The 19,672-nt window shown below is 39.6% G+C and overlaps 1 protein-coding gene across 1 annotated transcript in view; it reads right to left on the bottom strand.

The window, feature by feature from the left end:
- Positions 1-19,672, bottom strand: part of CNTNAP2 (contactin associated protein 2) — a 2,010,562-nt gene that overhangs the window by 770,051 nt on the left and 1,220,839 nt on the right. Inside the window, exon 12 of the mRNA XM_084788077.1 lies at positions 3,218-3,337. Within this exon, the coding sequence (XP_084644203.1) occupies positions 3,218-3,337 (120 nt within the window). The remainder of the gene's footprint in view (positions 1-3,217; positions 3,338-19,672) is intronic.

Below are 19,672 nucleotides of genomic sequence, written 5' to 3' on the forward strand. Positions count from 1 at the left end.
CACTCCTTTGTGTCAACGCTGCAGCCCTTGAAAGGTTTCATCATTAAGGACCTTCTAATTTCTGAAGGGTGTAGGTCAATTGAGGGCTTCTATGTAGGATCCTCAGGTGGTCCATACCTCCTGGATAGCCTTCTTTCCACAGTCCTAGCAGCTATTACCTGCCACACTACTGTTATAGCACCATATCCTGTGTGTGCACTTTACAGGGATTCAGAATCACTCTAAATCTTCCATACTTAATCCTTCCCTAGAATCTCAGGTATAGCTTCAGTCTCCACAGGGATAGTCTACTTCTCCCTCAAATACTTGTCAGATGCTTTTCTTTCATCTTTTTCTCCAATGCATGCCTGTGTGCCTATGCTCATATGTGAGCACACACACACACACACACACACACACACACACACACACACACACACACACAGACCTGCCATACAGCCTTGCTTATCTGCTGTGACCCTGCCTATCTGTCTACCTCTTAGCATGTCTCTCAAGCTCACTAACCTTTGGAACGAAGCCCTTTCATGCCTTGAGACATTGATTTGTAGGCCTCTTTTCTTTCCTCACCTTTTTAGTGCCTTATCTCCTTTTAGTCCTTAAGGTTTCTGTAGCAGGAACAATTTCTCAAGACATGAAGTGATATATCTAAATTTTATAGGCTATCTCAGCCTGCCATAGATTCCTTATCTTTGCAACATTTCCTGGATATGGAACAGTGCCAGCCAACTTTCCTGGTATTATGCTTGGTGATTGCCATCCCATATATAACATGATATATTCAGAATGCTTGATGAGTGACAAAGAGCTAAGTGGTCTTTTTGGAGTCATTTTTAGCATGCTCAAAAACCTGTAAGCCAAGATTCTTCAAGGGTTCTTGGACACATCTATTTTGAATAGGTAGGAGAGAGCTATCCTGAGGGCGTTAAGATGTATTTTTCTTACTGCTTGGACTGTACCAGGCACCTTGAGTTGTATCCCTGAGGTTCTTTATCAGGGAGATGTGTATGATACAGAATTTGAGGTTCTGATGCACAGTGTGGTTAAATGCATAGAAAAAGAGTTGTAAGCATCATGCTCCTGTTTTGATGTTTCCCTTCCTAAATGCAGATGGAAGCCAACTGAAGTGAAATCTCAGCCAGAAAGTCTAGAGGTTAGTGCATAGACTCACTGTGCTATAATCTCATTAGGGAAGTCAGGACTGAGATACATAAAGTCCTCACAAACTGTACTCAGGTTCCAGAAATGTCAAAATGAAATTCACCAGGAGAAGGTCAGAGGACACTGGCAAGCGAGCCGTCCGAGCAGTTAGTTTGCTAAAGCCCTCTGTTAACGGCTCCCTCTCTGGGACACACCAGATGTCTTGGTGTAGGAGGAAACTTAGGGGACTCTCAGTTCCCTTCACGGTCTTCTCTCCACAGCTTCCACACCTAGGTCGTGTCCAGCCCTTGTCACTCTCCCTTCCACTTTGCATGATGCATGGCTTTGTGACCCTACGGAAAGTTCTCCACTGAGCTCTACCTGCCCACGGTGCTTTTTAGTGTTTTCAGTTTTAGTGTGGAATCAAATTTCTATGATAGATTTAAATAAAATCTTCAGAAATGGAGGAAAGACACTTACTTGGAAATAAAAGACAAACAATTCCATAAACAATTCTGATTCTGAAACAAACCTAGAATCATTGGTTTCAGACAGATTTCAATTAAAATATTTTTGGAATGATATGAACAAGTTACTTAACTCTTGGAACTTCAAGAAGAAAGGGTATCGCAGCTGATTAATTTCTCGTTGACTTAGTATGATTAGAATTACTTGTGGATTCTATTACTTTGCTTGTACAACAATGGTAGTGTAGACAGTAGTGGTCCACTTGGTAAATAAAGAATATGAAAGCTAGCCGTGCATACTGGCGCACATCTTTAATCCCAGCACTTGGGAGGCAGAGGCAGGCAGATCGCTGTGAGTTCGAGGCCAGCCTGGTCTACAAAGTGAGTCCAGGACAGCCAAGGCTACACAGAGAAACCCTGTCTCGAAAAACGAAAAAAAAAAAAAAAAGAATATGAAAGTTTAGTGACTTTAACAAATTATTTCAGGTGCACATGATTACACAACTGGTGCATAATGAATCTAGAACACAAATCAAGTCATTGGCATGAAGAACTGATGGTACTCGACAAGACGTTAGAGAAATCACATGTAACCATCACCACACCACTGTGCAGACCATCCATTGCCATTATCCTTCAGCATCCTGAGTCTCAGGAGTTCACATTAAGTGCCAGTCACCTACTGGACCAGTAATGGTGAATGACTCAAAGCCCTTTCTGGATTTTTGGAGCGGAGCATGCTGCCAATCTCTGCTAGAAACCTCTCTCCTATCTTAGGGAGTTGTGCATCATATGCACTACTTTGGGAGTTTGCAAGAACCCATAAGCTCATTTCACTGGCCTGAAATTTAATACAAAATGGAAAAAAAACAAACAAACCAGGATCTCTTCCTAAATAAATTTCATGAACACTTCATGTAATCTTTGAAATTGCCAGAATGGGGTTTGAGTATACAGAGGATGCCTTTCTATGGAGAACAGAGGGCGGTCAGGAGTGGCTGGTAGCCCTTCCCCAAATATAAGCTGGCAGGACACTGGGCACTGCTACCACATTTATCCAGGCTAGGGCACTAAGTGAGGTGACTTCACTGGCCACTTCTTTTTGTGAACGTAAGCTTTGCAATTTTATTTTCTTTTACATATTAATATTTTTCTAAAGAATATTAACTATACATAGTTTAACTTGAAGATAGACTATTTTAAAAAATATTAACTTAAATGAGTGTTTGCCTGCACATATGTATATATACAATGCATGCATCTGGTGCATATGGAGATCAGAAGAGGACATCATGTTCCTCTGAACTGGAGTTACAGACAATTGTAAGCTGCCATGTAGGTGCTGTGAACTGAACCCAGGTTCTCTGCAAGAGCAGCAAATGCTTTTAACTGCTGAGCCCTCTCTCTCCAGCTCTCAACAGCAAACTTGTAAAAAATTACAATGTCAGTTTTCGTGGCATATGTTTCATCATTTTTGCCTAACAAGCCAACACAATTTAACTTCTTAAAAGTGTGATGAGAATTTAACACCAGAGCAACAAACAGTCTTGGGAACTATTATTCTCAACATATAGAAAAGCCATCTTCATGAAACATAAATGTGACATAGTTACCTGTCATGTTGCAATAAACCTTCAGAGGCCCCAGAGGTCCACTGCCATCAGGATCTATCCAGTAGTAATTTGATGTCTGGCCAAGGTGTTTGTATGCTTCACAGGAGGGCTCGTAGATGGCTGGAATGAAACATCCCACATGAGCACAAAACAAAACAAATGTCTCCCCAGCTCAAAGCCCCAGCTCACACGCTCAGCATTGGCAGGCTGCTATGTGGAACATTTCTTTTGTTAAAATGAACGTTCTTTTTTTTTTTCTCTAAAGTTAAATTCATGACTTACTGTTTTCTCTATAGGTATTTCTGACCCTGAAAGCTCCTTTTGTGACACTATGCTAGAGGAAAAGATAGACCCAATCAGTAAGTTATTAACACATGAAACATGTGTTTTTATTGGGCCTCATGACCCTTTATCTCATAATCATTTGTAGACATCATCTTCTTAATAGAAGATACTTTAGTTTCAAAGATTATAAATTATTGAGTTTATCAACTAAGATAAAGAAGAACTCTCTAAAATTTTGTATTATTGATATACATTTCTTATAGATTATATGTCATTTATAATATTCTTGTGTCTCCAGACAAAAGGAATGCAAGTTTCCTGAGTCAATTTGTTACAGGTGCTTTAGTCCATGTAAAAAGTCTGCATTTGCATAATTAAATCACAGGTTCTTTTTCATTGTTTTCCATTTTCTTTCTATATTGTGATGTATTTTCTTTCTCTTGAAGAGGCTGCACATGTTTTCAGAGGTAGAAAATGGACATTTACATATCTCGTTGGTTGTGTGACTCTCAAAAAGGCTACTAAGGAAAGTTTTTTATTTTTCTTTTCCCCAGCAGGTTCAAACTGACATTCATGTGGACCACGAATAATCTCAGCACGGTAGAAGGAACAATTCCTGGTGACCAGATTTTAGAAAGTGCTCTTGCACAGCGCTTCAGGGATCTGCTGTGAGTTAAATTAGGAAATAGGAACTGTGAGTCTGAGGCATCCTCTGATTTATCCTTTATCAAAATTTCCTGTCCTTCCTTAGCTAGCTATCCATTGCTCCCTCTACCCAAAGATGATAGATATTGTCTTTCTTTCACTAAACTAAGGCATTTCTTTCATTTTACCAGTGTCACCACATTTTGCCAAATGCTTCTACAATTCTTGGGTTGGCTATCCCTTCTTTTTTCCCCCCCTTCCTTCTGCAAAAAGTCTCTGTTATGTGTCACAAGGTGACACTTGTCTATGTAAATCTAGCTGGACACAACCCAGACCTAAGACCTTTAAAAGCAGGATTTGTTTGCTGATTATGAGGTATTGGCTTATGCTTCAAGTGCCGTTGGGAAAGGATGCGGCTAGAAAAGGAAGCAGAGCCCATTAATCTTTGCCCCAGGGTAACCATTAATAGGTCCACTTTCAATCTCTTAAGTGTCTACACAATAAACTACATGTTTTCTCTAATTGTGGGTGCCACGCTAAGTAAAATGCTGTAATAAAAGGCTGGGGGAAATGTTTTTAAGTGTTCAGCAGGAAGATGCTATAATTAGATGTAGGCTTCAAAATGAAAGGTCCATATAGGAAATGGCAGATCGCAGGGCAATATCCGGCTGTCGCTGCTACTGACCGGTTGAGAGATGACTGGCAGTTAAACTACAGCAACGCAGCCAAAGATGAGGCTGGTGGGACTGGAGGCAGCAGTTCTAAGGTCAAGATGCCATGGAGGTCAACTGGATATAAGTGAGTAGGAATAACTGAAACTAAAGGGCGATCTGAAATCACAATCTCTGGAAACAACTAAATAATGACAGTGTCTCTACAGCTGAAATTTTAAGAAAACCTCATTCTTTTTTTAATAGTCACACATGTATATAATGGATTATCAAATATATGCTCCATTTATTCCAACCAAGTCCCTCCACATTTCCCCCAACACCCCTTTCCCAATTTCATGTCTTTGTTTTCGTAACCCACTAAGTCCACTTAGAATTGTCCAAATTTGCATCGGTGTTGTGATGTCCACTGGAATACAGCAAACCTGTTGGTAGCCCCGTCCTCCATGAGGAATGATTCTCCCTGCCCCAGAAACTAGCCACACCAATAGACCCCCAGTAAGGGGTAGGGCCTGGAGATCTTCTACCCTATCTATTCCAGGATTTTGTCTGGATTGATCTTGTATACGGGAAACCATAGCTGATGTGTAATTATGACTGTGCTTCCTGCTTATTCACTGTACTTCTTGTTTATAGCACAACTGTGACATTCCAGCTTTCTTTTCCTGTCACAATGTCTTCTGGGTTACTATGGACATAAAGCCCTCTAGACCCACAAATAGATACTTCCTTAAGTTGCTTTTGGTCATGGTATTTTATCACAGCAACAACAGGTGACTAATACAGGGGGCTAGAGATAGGATGTGGGTGATGGATATGACCAAGATAGCATTGTATGCATACACTCAAGATTTTTAAGAACTTGAAAAAAGTGTGTCGTGCTTTCTAGGCTGAAGAATGCCGAGGAGTTGTGCAGAAGCTAAGATGCAAGCTTCTTCCTTTCTGTCTAGCTTTTCATGGTATGGACGTTTCTTTACACACAGTTGGGCCTGGGAAGCTAGCAATGGTCACTACCAACTTTAAACTTTGCATGCTGCCATACCCACTTTCCAGACAAGATGTGTGCACTGGTGCAGTAGTGGCACAGTTGTTATGAGAACAAACAACTTCTTCCCGGTTAGATTTGAGGCCTCCTCTGAAAGATACAGTCCCATATTGTAGGCTAGTCAAAGGCAATGGCTAGGGATGCCTTAGGAATACGTCTACTAGTTTTGTTCTGCTAAATGGGCACAATGTAAAATAGCCTTACAAATATATTTGCTTGTTCCCATAGACTGATTCTGTCTCAGCCTTAAACAAAGCCCCTTCATTGTGCAATGAACGGTCATTAATGGAGAATTTTTTTCCCAGCTAGTTAAGGTGCTGAGAAAAAGTTACTTAAACAGTGTCCCTTACAGTGGATTCAGCCTTAAATAGGATACCTGCACCAGCCCCTCCAAGGCTCAGGAATACTGAAGAAGTAACAGAAGGAACAGATGAGCCAATATAGTATAATGTAAGAAAACAGGGATGAGGGCCATAAAACACTGTTTTTATGGTCATGGCATGGCCCTGACACAAATGAACTCATGGCAGCTGCAGCTGCCTTCCTCGAGCCTGCTAAAGACAGAACCCATAAACACTCAGTCACAGATAGGGAGGGAGTCATTGCAGTTAAAGGTTGTGGGAGAGATAAAATCATTGTCTTCAGTGGTACAGCCAGTGGTGATTTGCTCATACTCCAGTGGAGAGCTCCATGCCTAGGCCTAAGCAGAAAGCCCTAGTTAAACACAGTGGGTCACAGAGAAAACAGACACAACAATGACAAAAAAACACAAGAAAGTATTATGGGGACCTAAGGGGAGGATGAAGTCTCCATGGCTGTGGGAAGAAGATAATTGAGGTTGTGAGTATGACCGGAATGCCTCATATACATATCTGAAATCAGCAAAGAATAAATTAAAATTTAAACAGTATATGATGTGTTTTATTAATGTATTTGATAGTGCATCACAGACCACCTTCTGCAAATATGAAAATGCTTCTAATTACAATAGATCTTTCTTGCCTCTAGCAACTCACCAGTGTCAACCCTGGACTCTGATTCAGCAGCCTTGTTACACAACTTCCCGTGGCATGGACAAAGCTTTTCTGGGTTGTCTTAATATACAGAATCCTCTGGTTCTACATACACAGTGTTTCAATTTAAACTCTCAGCTGAGGAAGAAATAGTAAGGAATATGGATTTGATGTCAAACAGACTTAGATACACACACACACACACACACACACACACACATGCACTTGTGTGCACACACTCATGTGCACACATGGACTCATGTGCACATATGCATGTGCACACATGTACACACACATGTACACACTTGCATGCGCACACACACACACACACACACACACACACACACACACACACACTATTAGAAGGATTACTTAACTTTATTTAGCCATGCCTGCAGAAGACATGTAATAGATATGCTATAGTGGTCTCATAAGGACTGGAAGAAATAATCCCCATCTACCATTTAGCATCGTGCCTGATGCATGGCAGGCTTTTAATGTGTAGCACCACAGCACCACTTACATCATTAACCTACGGATTGTTTCCTAGCTATCACTCAATTTCTTTCTTCTTAAGGAGAGTCTCCCTAGTGAACATGCGTATTTTGTACTGTTTATCTCATTGTTGTCATATCTACTTGCAATTGATTCAGAAATTGATCAACTTCTTCCTTGAAAATGCCTTTCTTAAAGAGTTGTGATTGGGAAATGTTGTTTCCTCTGTTCCATGTATTGTTACCATACTGAAGAAAAAAATACAGAACTGAACTTAGCATGTATTTACTCCTTGCTCTATTTTTATTTTGATAAGGAAATGTTAGGGGCTAATCAGAAGCATATGAATATTCAAGCACCAGTACATGATAACATGTGTGAAAACTACTTATCACATTTCTAGCTAAGAATATAGGCATTTGAACAAGGGCTTTAGCTCTTTGGCCAATCAACTTACTATGAGTAAATGTTGAAGCCATTCTGGTTTGGTTGTTCTGATAACTATTCTGTTTGTCTTTAGCCTTCAACAGGCTGCTGTTGACTCATAAACACACACACAAAAGCCAAGCCCTTTTCAAGCACTTGCATGTGTGAAATCATGGAGAGTTGATTGCAGTGGGGGCTCTGACCCCACAGTATGGAGTTTGGCTGGGCAGAGAATTTACAGCTGTGAGAGGCTCCAAAGTGAGCTGGCGCTGCAGGTCTTCAGACTGCATTCTGAGCAGCCTGGATCTAATCTTGAGACAATCAGTACTCAGGAAATATGGCCTGGTTTTTCATTTGTACTTGAATGCAGCAAACAGAGGTCATTGACAGGCAATATAATACAATTTAAATACAATGACAATAGGATAGCACCTTGCTCTCCTCCAGGCAATAAAGAGGAATGAAATACAAAGCTATAAATAAAAAAAAAACCATGCCAAAATGTATACTTGTATGGCTGCACTGAAAAAATGTCTGAAAGAAAATTTTGTGGCTGCTTTTGAGGAACACGGTTAAAGGAGATTTTTATAACTTTTCTGCATTTCCCAAATCATTTTGTAATATGTATCTGTAAATTTATGTGAATGTGAGTGTGGTATAAGTCTGTCTGTGTACATGTGTAGTACATATGCCCTTTCATGTGCATGGGGGGGGGACAGAGGTTGATATTGATATTCAATGTTTCCTATTGCTTTCTACCCCATCTCTCTTCCACTCCAAACCTAATAACCAGGGTCCTTCATTGAAACTGGAGTTTGTCGGTGCAGCTAGACTTACTGTCTAGCAAGCTCCAGGGATGCTCCTGTGTTCACCTCACAGTACTGGAATTACAGGCATGGAAAACTAGCCCATCTAGCCTTTTACGTGGGTTCTGGGACCCAAACTCAAGCCCTCATACTTGCACAGCAAGTATGTCACCTCAGAGCCATCACCCCAGAGCCATCTCCCCAGGCCCCATGCAGCTGTTACTTTTTCATTAAATACACACTTTCAAAATCTGCGTCTGGATTCATGACAATGAGATAAAATGGCCAACAGCTGTGATGTAGTAAAATTTTTCATTAATTGTATAATCTCCATAAGTAATTGAGACATTTTCATTCAAATCTTTCTGTCACTTTCTGCGGGAAACTCTCCTTAATCTTTAGTTTTCCCAAGTGTAATAGGGGAACAATAAAACCTCCCTAATGTGAAGGTGAAATGAAATCATACCCCCTGTAAACTAAAGAACCTGGTGCATGGTTAAACGATGCCAAGAACAAGCAAACAAGAGCATTTAGGTGGCAAGTCTCAGCCTGTGAACTCTGTGCCAGGTCCAGTACCAGCTGGCTTGTATGATTTTTGCCAATCAGCAGAGCTTGGGCCTAAGGAAACCGCCACTGCAAGGAGGCATCATCAATAATCGATGCTGCAAGTAGACTGCTGAGGAGCAGGAAGGTAATGGGGCTGATGGCAAAACAAATAGACTCATCAAGCCCATCGATCTATCGGGGAAGTAATTTTTCTCTGTTGCAACTCCAAGTGCCAAATAAAAGGTCTCATATTAGTCTATATATTCATAAATAAATCTCAGCTGTTCAGAGATACAACTGTTAGGCACATCAGATGGAATTTTTTTTTTCATCATGGGAGGAATCTGAGAGAGACAAGTCCTAAGCATCTTTTTTTTTTTTTTTTTATTTTCGTAGAAGAATGGATGCTTTTTGTAACACCATTGTTGCATGTAGTAGACAATGATGAAGTAATTGTGCATGAGCTCCCAATGGCGTGCATAACATATGGTCACTTCCTGACTTAAGGTCATGCTCATTTATTATCTTAGGTGCTGGAGATAATAGTACAACTAATAGTAATGATGTGTCCCTGGTCACGAGTTTGCAATGGGGCCCTTTGGGCTACATTCAAGATGCTGGCAGGATTGTTTGTTTTTTTCTTTTTTCTTTTTTCTTTTTTGAGCATTCCAGGGGTAGATCGGTCTCCATGTTTTTTTCCAGCTTCTAGGGGCGAGAAACACTCTTAGTGCATTACTACTTTGATGATTAACACTGATTGTCACTGTGACAAGATACCGAATCCCCTTGGAGACAGCCTCAGGCATTCATTCCCTTGAGGAGCTGCCTAGATTATCTTAGCCTCTACGTATGTCTGTCCAATTGGGCCATATTTTTAACACTATCTACTTTAGGTTAAGTAAAGTGCTAAGACTCCTCTCAATTGCAGGTAATCCCACACTAGAGGTTGTGATTCTACACTATATAAAAAGGAGGAGAAAGGAGCTGTGCATAAGCATTCATCCCCCTATTTTCTGACTGCAGAGCATTTGGTGTGGGCAGCTGTCTCAAGTTCTGGCTACTATGATGGACTGCCATCTCTTGCTTTGAGCTAAAGCAAATACTTTCTCCCTTAACTTTGCTTCCTGTGAGGTATTTTGTCACAATAATAGATCCAGCAACTACCGCAGCCCCTTTCTCCATCTTCTCAGCTGCTGTCTCCTGATGGAGCTGTTCCCATGCTGCCTCATGACAGTTCTCCCTTTTGGTTGCCTCATCTCTTTCTCCAACTATTTTAAGGAGCCCCTCCCCATTATAACAAAAACCCTACTTCAATAATCAAGGGTGGGCTTGAGAAAGCCTATCACAAGGCATCTTTGCCATATGGGGTAACTGAGTCATAGTTTCCACAGACCAAAACGTGGGTATCTTGTTTGGGCAGGGACATTGTTCTTTCAACCACAGTTGTTGGTTTGAGTGCAAAATCTCTCCCATAGGTTTATGTGTTTAAATATATGATCAGCAGCTGATAGTCTTGTTTGGGGAGGCCGTAGAACTTTTAGGAATGCAATGGGTCACTGAGGAATGAGTCTTAGGGTTTCTCTTCTGGCCCTTCAAGTAGCCAGATCTCTCCTACTTCATTTGTCTGTCATGGCCACGGGCTGCTCATATTGCCGTTTCTTCTCCACTATGGTGAACTGATACTCTCTCAAAACTACAGCCACAAGAAACACTTCTTTACTAAGGGCTTTTTTTTATGTGATTTGTTTGGTCTCAGCAGTGAAAAGTAACTAACACAACCATATAATAGAATAATATGATGATTTTTGGAGAGCAACTTCTACTAAGCAACCAATGTGCTCTCAGTGAAAGAAAATGCCCCCCCCCCCATTATTAAATAGAACAATAAAGAAAAATAGATGAACAAAGCTCAAGGTTTGTTTTGGACTTTAGGGGTCCATAAGGCATTGGAAGTTACAGCCATCTGTAGAACCCTGAAACAAGCACATCTTTTAGTTCACTCAGCTCTAGCCAAGGTCAAGCATGGGGAACAGCTGTTACAGGCTCAGATGTGACATGTGGCCGGGGAATGACTGCCATATCACTTTATTATAAGTAAATAAAGATTTTTCATATAAAACATGAGCACCAGCAAAGTTGATCACATGGGACATTTTGGAGTGGGTGATGTCAGTGTATGTTTGACTCTTTGGTTCTGCTTTTTCTAATCCATTTCAATCACTAAGACTATTTGATATTAATCTGCTTTTCAGATCTAAAGTTCTCTATTGGAAAAAGATATTTCTCACTCAAATTTGGTTAGAAAAACCAGCTCTCATAGAATCTAATTATTCCTGTGAAGGTAACTATTGAAGTTTGTGCACAGCCAAGACAGACATCAAGAAAAGCAGCAATGACATTGAGACCTATATTGGTGCAAATCTCTAGTTCTAGGACCAGGCAATTATTTTTAATTAGCACAACGTGAGCTTCACAATAGCCAAGTCCCCATTAACACTTCAATATTAACCTCATATGTTCTCCTTCTCTTTGTATTTTGTTTTTAAGCCTGAATGATGCCCTGAGTAAACTACATTACTTCCCCCAGGAGTTATTTTATCATTATTGGCAAACAGCTGATGAGGATGGTAGAGAGTGTGGGCTCACACATATATTCTTTATCAGAATATGGAATAATGATCTTACCATGAATATAATTTCTATATGAGACACTATGTTAAAACTCTAATGAATCCATTCCTCCATCCATGCCTCAGAGGGAGGGTATAACTTAGAGGAAAATAAAAGAGAAAGAAAATTTTGATTTTCTATTAGAAGAACAGTAGCTTATAATTCTCTTACTTAGTCAGTCCTTCAGAGATTGTTTTGGAAATCAAAGAAAAATCTACTTTTGCTATTTCACTACTTTTTTTTCCCCTTTCTTCACTTCCTAGGTGACTTCAGCCTTTAGTTTAATCTGTCATAAGTCCCGCCATCTTTTACAATGGCTCCAATGTATTGTTTTATAGAAAGGGGCAACTCATACTTCTTTGATAATGTTTATAAAACAGAATTTTGTCTCTGTCATTGAAGCTACCACTTTTTTGATGATGTTAATATCCATTCGTGATATTCTAACTCCAGCCCACTAAATAATGACTTGTCTTTATTTAATGACCAAACCAGAGCCAGTCTAGTTGTTTGATTCACTGTTATGGTTAGAATAAAAAAAAGCCTTAGAAGTATGAGAGAAAACCACAAGACTCAATAATAACATGATAAACTCATGATTTCTTGATCACCACAAGATAGCTCAGACACTGATCATCATTTGGAAAGGGTTCCCATACTTTGCTCTGCATATTAAATCTCCCATTTGCATCTCTTTGCTTTCTTACTTTCACTACCATCATCACTGGATCCCCATGGTGAGGCTAAGAATCTTAACTCAAAATAGGCCAGCACTTGCATTCACTTCCTTTGGTACAACTCTGTATTAAATAGATACTCCCCATTTCTTTTAGCTAATTAAGTGATTTACCAAAAATCTACCAATGTGGTACTCATTCATTGTACTGGGAAGAGAGACGTTAAGCTGGTCATGGATCCTAGTGAGTGTATGGGATAGACATGTTGGCATGAAGGGTGTAAGGTTTGCCAAATGTTATAAACCATTATAAATAAAACACTCAGAAACTTCAGATGTGTCTGAATACAGCATAGACTGGAAAGTAAAGGCTTTTCGTAAGACAGTGGAGATGCCTAGCATGTCTAAGATGCCTAGCATGTCTCACGTACTTCCAGGGATGTTAGGTATCACCACTGTCTCACTTTCATGCATGTCACAGGCTTCTTGGAAAGCCACTCCTGGCTTTTACTAAGTCCTCATTCTCTGTAACTTTGACTACCACGGTTCCCATTAACTGCCACTCTTAATTGAGATTTACCCTCATTTCCTATACTTTTCTCATTCTGTGAATGCCCTTTCTTGTGTCTTATGCTGCCACTTTCCTTCCAGGGAGAAAGAGCCAGTCTTTGAAGGCTTGTCCTCAAGGTTCTCTTTGTTGTATACTCAGATTAATTATTTAATTTGTCTGTACTAGTCACCTTAGGAAGGCAGTACAAGGACTTGTACACTATGCGCAAACACCATAATGACTGTTCAGTCCAATGTCACTGAGGAAGAGGAGAATTTAGGGTTTTTGTTGTTGTTGTTGTTGTTGTTGTTGTTGTTGTTGTTGTAGGATGGTATAGAGTGAGGCCTGAGAAAATCTATTTTAAGGAAACAACAGACTTTGTATTTTATTTTATCTGTGTGTATGTTCACTTATGTTGAGGGGGAAAATGGGAGAGAGAAATCACTCAGTGAGTTTTAACTAAACAAAAATGCACTTAATTTAATTTAGAAATAAACCTGTTTCTGATTAAAACTTGCTAATTTCAAATGCAAATTCAGCCATTTTGATTCAAATAGTAAAAAATTATAACTATATTTGAATTCTAATTTACGGCTTTAAAGTGTTGTACTATAATATATTCAATTTAATGAATGAGACAATACAAATAATTTTAAATGTCAACTAAATTTTGAATTCAGTGGAAAAATAAATAATTAAAAATTGTGAATATTGGAATAATATGGAACAAGCTGTTTCTCACAGTAGAGAGGGCTGGGTCTGAACAGCTATGCAATGGAAACCCAAACCAAAAGGAAAAACAAATGTTCCTCTCCTCCTACAAGGGCTACACAAAGGGATGATGTGGTGCCAGGAAAGCCATATGATGGGAGAGCTGGTCCTGAGCAAGAGTGAGTTCAAGATGTGTCCAAACCATAAAAATGTCATCCTGAGATAGACCGAAGTAGGATTACTTCCTACTTGCTCTAGGCCAACATGTCCCAGTGCACTTATCCTTGAGACACCCACTTCTGCCACTTCTGCCACTTCTGCCACCCTTGAGGTAGTCACAGCCTAGTGGCCAGGTTTCAGGTTGATTTTCCTCTTTCTTTATATGGGCATGCCTGGCAAGCACCTGGAACTCCTCTTCAAGCAAATGAAGCATTCCCAATATCCTGGCCCCAGCCAATGATGTACAATCACTCTGAAAAACCCTACTCATTCCCTAAGGTTTGTAGAGCCCTTATTCACCCCAATAAAGAGCTATTTCCTAAAAAACGCCTTGGAGAAGGTTGTTTCTCATGCACGCACCATGACAGAGATCCTATGTGACTGCTCTGCGCCACAAAGCTTCATTCCTTCTAGTCCATCCTGTAGTGAAAAGATGTCTGGATTCTCCAAAGGGAAAGGCAAAACCAGGGCAACAGAGTTGCACCATGGAAGATCCCCACTAAGAGTGAGAATTCCTATTCTGCATCCTTGTTCTATCATTTTCTTTGTCTGTAGCTCAGGATTATGGGGGCACTTCTCCATGTAGGATTTCTCATTTAAGGAATAGGCATTTCAGTAGCCATGTTTCATATTGGCTGAGTACCCCAAAATGTAGTACAGTGTTTCAAATGGCCACACCTGAAAAATCTTTGATCAGTTTCTATTTTGCCTTGTCTATTACCTAAACTTTGGTATAATGATTAAGTTATGATTAGTCTGCCTTGAATGTATAGAGGTGTTATGCATGCTGCCACAACCACTGTGAGTTCATGTGTGTAATTGCAATGCTATGACCTAATGTCATTGTTTTTTGTTTTATATTTTATTAATTTATTCATAATAAATCTCAATGGTTATCCCATCCCTTGTATCCTCCCATTCCTTCCTCCCTCCCATTGTCCCCTACTCCCCTCCCCTATGACTGTGACTGAGGGGGACCTCCTCCCCTTGTATATGCTCATAGGGTATCAAGTCTCTTCTTGGTAGCCTGCTATCCTTCCTCTGAGTGCCACCAGGTCTCCCCAATCAGGGGATGTGGTCAAATATGAGACACCAGAGTTCATGTGAAAGTCAGACCCCACTCTACACTCAACTTTGGAGAATGTCCTGTCCATTGGCTAGACCTGGGTAGGGGTTCAAAGTTTACTGCACGTATTGTCCTTGGCTAGTGCCATAGTTTGAGCAGAACCCCTGGGCCCAAATCTGCCTATCATAATGTTCTTCTTGTAGGATTCTAGGACCCTCTGGATCTTTCTACTTTACTATTCTCCCATGCTTCTCTCAAAATCATTGTTTTGTTGTAGTAAACTATGCAAGCTGAGAGAAGAAGAGTGATGTTTTCATTGAAGAAGTGACCTATGACAGGTCAAAGTGTTTTGGTAGATTGCCACACACCAAAGATTGTATAGGTAACATTAATTGTCCAGGTTCAGTTAAAAAAATACAGTGATGATAATGGGAATGGAATGGGGATGGGTGTATCTGGGAAGGGTTGAGAAGGAAGCTGAATATAATAAAATATAGTATATGAAATTCTTAAAGAATTAATAAAAATATGTATGAAAATATGATTAGTGACATTAGAGTTTTCTTCTCAAAGTTAAAGTAAGGGTTTAAAAACAAGTGATCCTGTTGGTATAGAATATTTGGCAAAGGATTAAAATTCAGAAAATTTGAAGGAAGTCAGACACATCTTGTCCATGGCTTCATAATCCCTTCTCTTGGCCCTTATTCCAACCAGCTGATGTCATGACTACGTTTCTTAGACTTCAGAAGAGATCTCCCTTGAGTTAATGATCACGGTATCCACTCATTTTTACCATGGAGCTCAAGTGTATATGTTCTCCATGTTGTTAGATTCAAGTGGCAGTAGACCCTCAGAGAAAGAAAGGAATTTCTAGACTGGCAAAAGTAATTGCTGTGGATCATGATTAAGAACTATAGGTTTGGAGTAGGAAGAACATATCTGGTTTCTAGGAGAATAACTGTAATAGACATTGATGCTTCTCTGTTTGCCATTAAGGGTAAAAGAAAATTGGAGCATCTGTGTGTTGTCAAGCACACAGTCAACCTAAATCACTTGAAGGTGAACGGAAACACCATAGATCCAACCAGTTGAAATACTGACTGGGGATGAACTTGTGGAATATTGGGTTATAAGCAAATGTTGCAGATTCAACTGCCACAGTGGATAGTCTCTTTTACCTCACAAATACTTTGTACTGAGCCTATGTAGAGAGTGCTAGAAACTGCCATTAATATGGCTTTATGACAGATCTAGCTTGATGGAAGGCAGAAGTGAGTATGTTTTTGTGTGGGTGGACTGTACCACAGACCTCTCATGTTGCAAGCTATATTCTTTTGGTCTCATTATTAATTTATCCTTCGTTCTGTTGTTGTAGCCTATTCCTCCTTGGGCTGGGCCATATTCTCACAGATATAGCAATCCTGTTCTCCTTACTTTTGTCTCAAGGATTCATTAATTCTGGGTATAGCACCCTCCCCAGCAACCTAACCAGTCTCTGGCACATAGATGGCAGTAATGAAATAAAGTCAGTGCTTCTAGAGATGCCATATTATATATGAGGATTGATTCCATCAGTGTGACTCTTGGGCAAAATGATCACAGTGCTTCATGTTGTTCCTCAAATTCCTCATGGGTTTGAGAACTACTCTACCACTTGGGATAATGCATTTTATATAGAATATTACTTTTCTAGTTAATTTTCTCTGATCATTATCTTTACAAATGAAAAAAATCTAGTGTTCTGAAAGATTTGTTAATCCATCTGGCCACATGCAGGGGAATTTTGTACCCCAATGGGTACCCCGTCATTGTAAGAACAACGCTTCTGTGCAGCACCATTGTCTACTGCCTCAGCTGCCTTTTTCAGGGTTATTTACTTACAAATAATCCGCAACCTGAACAAATTCTTCATGTAAAATAAAAGGGGAAACACAAGAAAGGAGAAGAAAATATGAAAAGAACCACTACTTAAAAAGATGAAATATATAAGAGGCTTGGAAGCAGTCTTAAATGATAAATGAGAATTTAGATAATTAGACTATTGTAGTGTTTGACAGTAGCCATTGTGCTGGGAGTTATAATTTAGGTATCACTGTTGTGCAAAGGAAGTTTTGGACATTAAGGTATCAGCAGAATTATACACTACAGTCAGCTTCTCCCTCCTAGAATGTCAAAGTGGACATGAGCGACCTGATGCTTTGGAAAGGCTTGGTGCTTGGTCATAGGCATGCCCATTGTCAAAGCCAAGATGGGGTTACCCTGCTTCAGTTTTCTATCACCCAATTGGTAGCTGAATGATTTCAGTTAAGTCTCTGCTCACTAAATTAAATAACATGGTTAAGATATCTAACAACCCTCTATTGCTTCACCCTCAGTGAACAGAGAAAGGCCAAACTCATTTCAATCATTAACCATAATATAAGAAGAGCAGAAAATATTCTTTTAAATAATTCTATGCATTCCAAGAGCAAATAGAACTATATTGAGTGTAACCAGAGTTTTTGAATAATTCATTCTCTGCTCAGCTTACCTTACTGGATCCAATTGAAAATTGGCCATATTGATTTCTTGCCCGATAAATAGTAAGACCTCATTTATCTGATGTCATTTGGGAATGAACTGCTCATAGGACTGTGGAATTTCAGAGCTGGAGAGGACCTTGGAGATTATCTAATCTAGCTCCCTCATTGTAAATAATTATAATAATTACAACAACAACAACAGCTGTTTGAGCTCTCCCTGTGTTTCATATTCCATTCACAGTGTTTTGCAAGCACCGTGCCATCTGGTTTTCGGAGTAATCCTATGAGGCAGATACTTCTCTTTCCATTTTACAGTGAAGGAAAATGAGGCTTAGGGAGATGAAAGTAACAGAAGGCTACATAACCTCAAAGCCACACAACAGCCTTGGAGTTGAGCTCAAAGATCTGTTCTTAGCAGAAGCATTGCTCTGTGTCACAGATGTCCTCTGGCTCACTCCCTCAAAGTCACTTACTTCCTAAGCATCCATGACCAGACCAGAGCTCCAGTCTGCTGTTCTTACACACCCCTACTTTATAAAGATGTTTGTGTAAGCAGATCCTTTGCATAAATGCATGGTGTTCCTTTCTGTAAACACTAAAATGTATTTTTGTATTCTTTTTAGTGAAAATACAGCAAATTTAAGGCATTACATCTTCCTGCTTCCTTAATTATACTGTTAAATATAATTGTCATTTATTGTTGACCTAGGGTTCACAGTCACCTACATCAACCATTGGATTATGCCTCAAAGTATCAAACTCTCTCCAGAGGACCCCAGAAAACTGTTTCATTAACTTTGCATTTCCCCTTTCATATGTGTTAAGTCCTTGCTATGCCGTCAATTGGGATGTCACACAGCTTGTGGGCAAATTCTAACAACATGTGTTCTATACTAATACATAGACATATAAACTGTTGCTTATATCTGTGGTGGGCTTGTAATACTACAGGCAGGCTTTTCAAAATGGAATGTTTTGTTTTTTTAATGAGTTATAACATTCAGGTGTTCTGACAAAATAGTGATGGCTGGAGGGAGGAACACTATTAAGAAGAAGAGGTAAGATGTGAACAGGTTCAAGAGTCAGAATACAATGTTCTGGGGCTTAAATCTACCTTAATATCACAGAGAGAGGGGGAGGGAATTCAGATTTCAAAGTAAGCAATTATTTAGCAAATATAATAATAAAAAAAACAAACAGAGATCAGATTTTCAAATAATTGGGTAACTCATACTTTTAAAAACTTAGGAACTTTGGTTTATCTTCCAGGACCACCGGGAATTTAAAGAAGCAGCAGATGAGAAATTCTTACCAAAATCTGTTTGGGTCTAGTATACGGTTCCTAAGAGAGGGCAGTAGACCCAGAGAGGACAGAAGGCCGCCATGTAACTCTGAAGCACAAGTCTCAGCAGAAACCATCGTCCTCACTCTTTGATGAGAAGGGTAAAGATGCAACAGTGAAGTCTCCTCCTGGCCTCTAAGCTGGCAATCTAAGACTGAGTTAGAATTTCCCCCCAAAATATCATCTATGATACATAAGCAAATGCTTAAAAACAAACTTCTTGTGCTCATATCAGCAGAATTTATGAAAAAATAGAATGTGCCCAAGGAAGACTTTATTAGCTATCTTCCATGGTCTTATCACAGATGTAGATTCTATGAAGAAAAGGGAATGAACCTAAAAACAGGTCCATCTGTCTATGTGTTTTTATATAGAAACAACCATAGAAAAAACATATATACAAATAAGTTACAGTATAAGGTATTCAAATGGATTTCCAGATCCTTGATAAACTATAAACATATTATGAAAGACATGCATGTTTCTGTTAAAACGTTTAAAGTGCTTCATTTTATTTTTAGTTGAAAACTCAAAAGGTTCTATGTCACCATCCTATAAGAAATGGCTAACTGTATTGGATTTGCTCTAGGAATTACTTTTTTAAATGTATTTTTTATTACTGTACATCTCTATCTATGTGCATATGAGTACAGGTGCCCACAGAGACCAAAAGAAGCTATTGTATTCCCCTAGAGCTGTAGTTACAGGTGGTTGTGAGCTACCTGACATGGGTGCTGTGAATTGAACTCCTGTCCTCTGTAAGACTA

This window comes from Acomys minous (assembly GCF_964271855.1).
Source record: "Acomys minous genome assembly, chromosome: 6".
Classification (NCBI taxonomy): Eukaryota; Metazoa; Chordata; class Mammalia; order Rodentia; family Muridae; genus Acomys; species Acomys minous.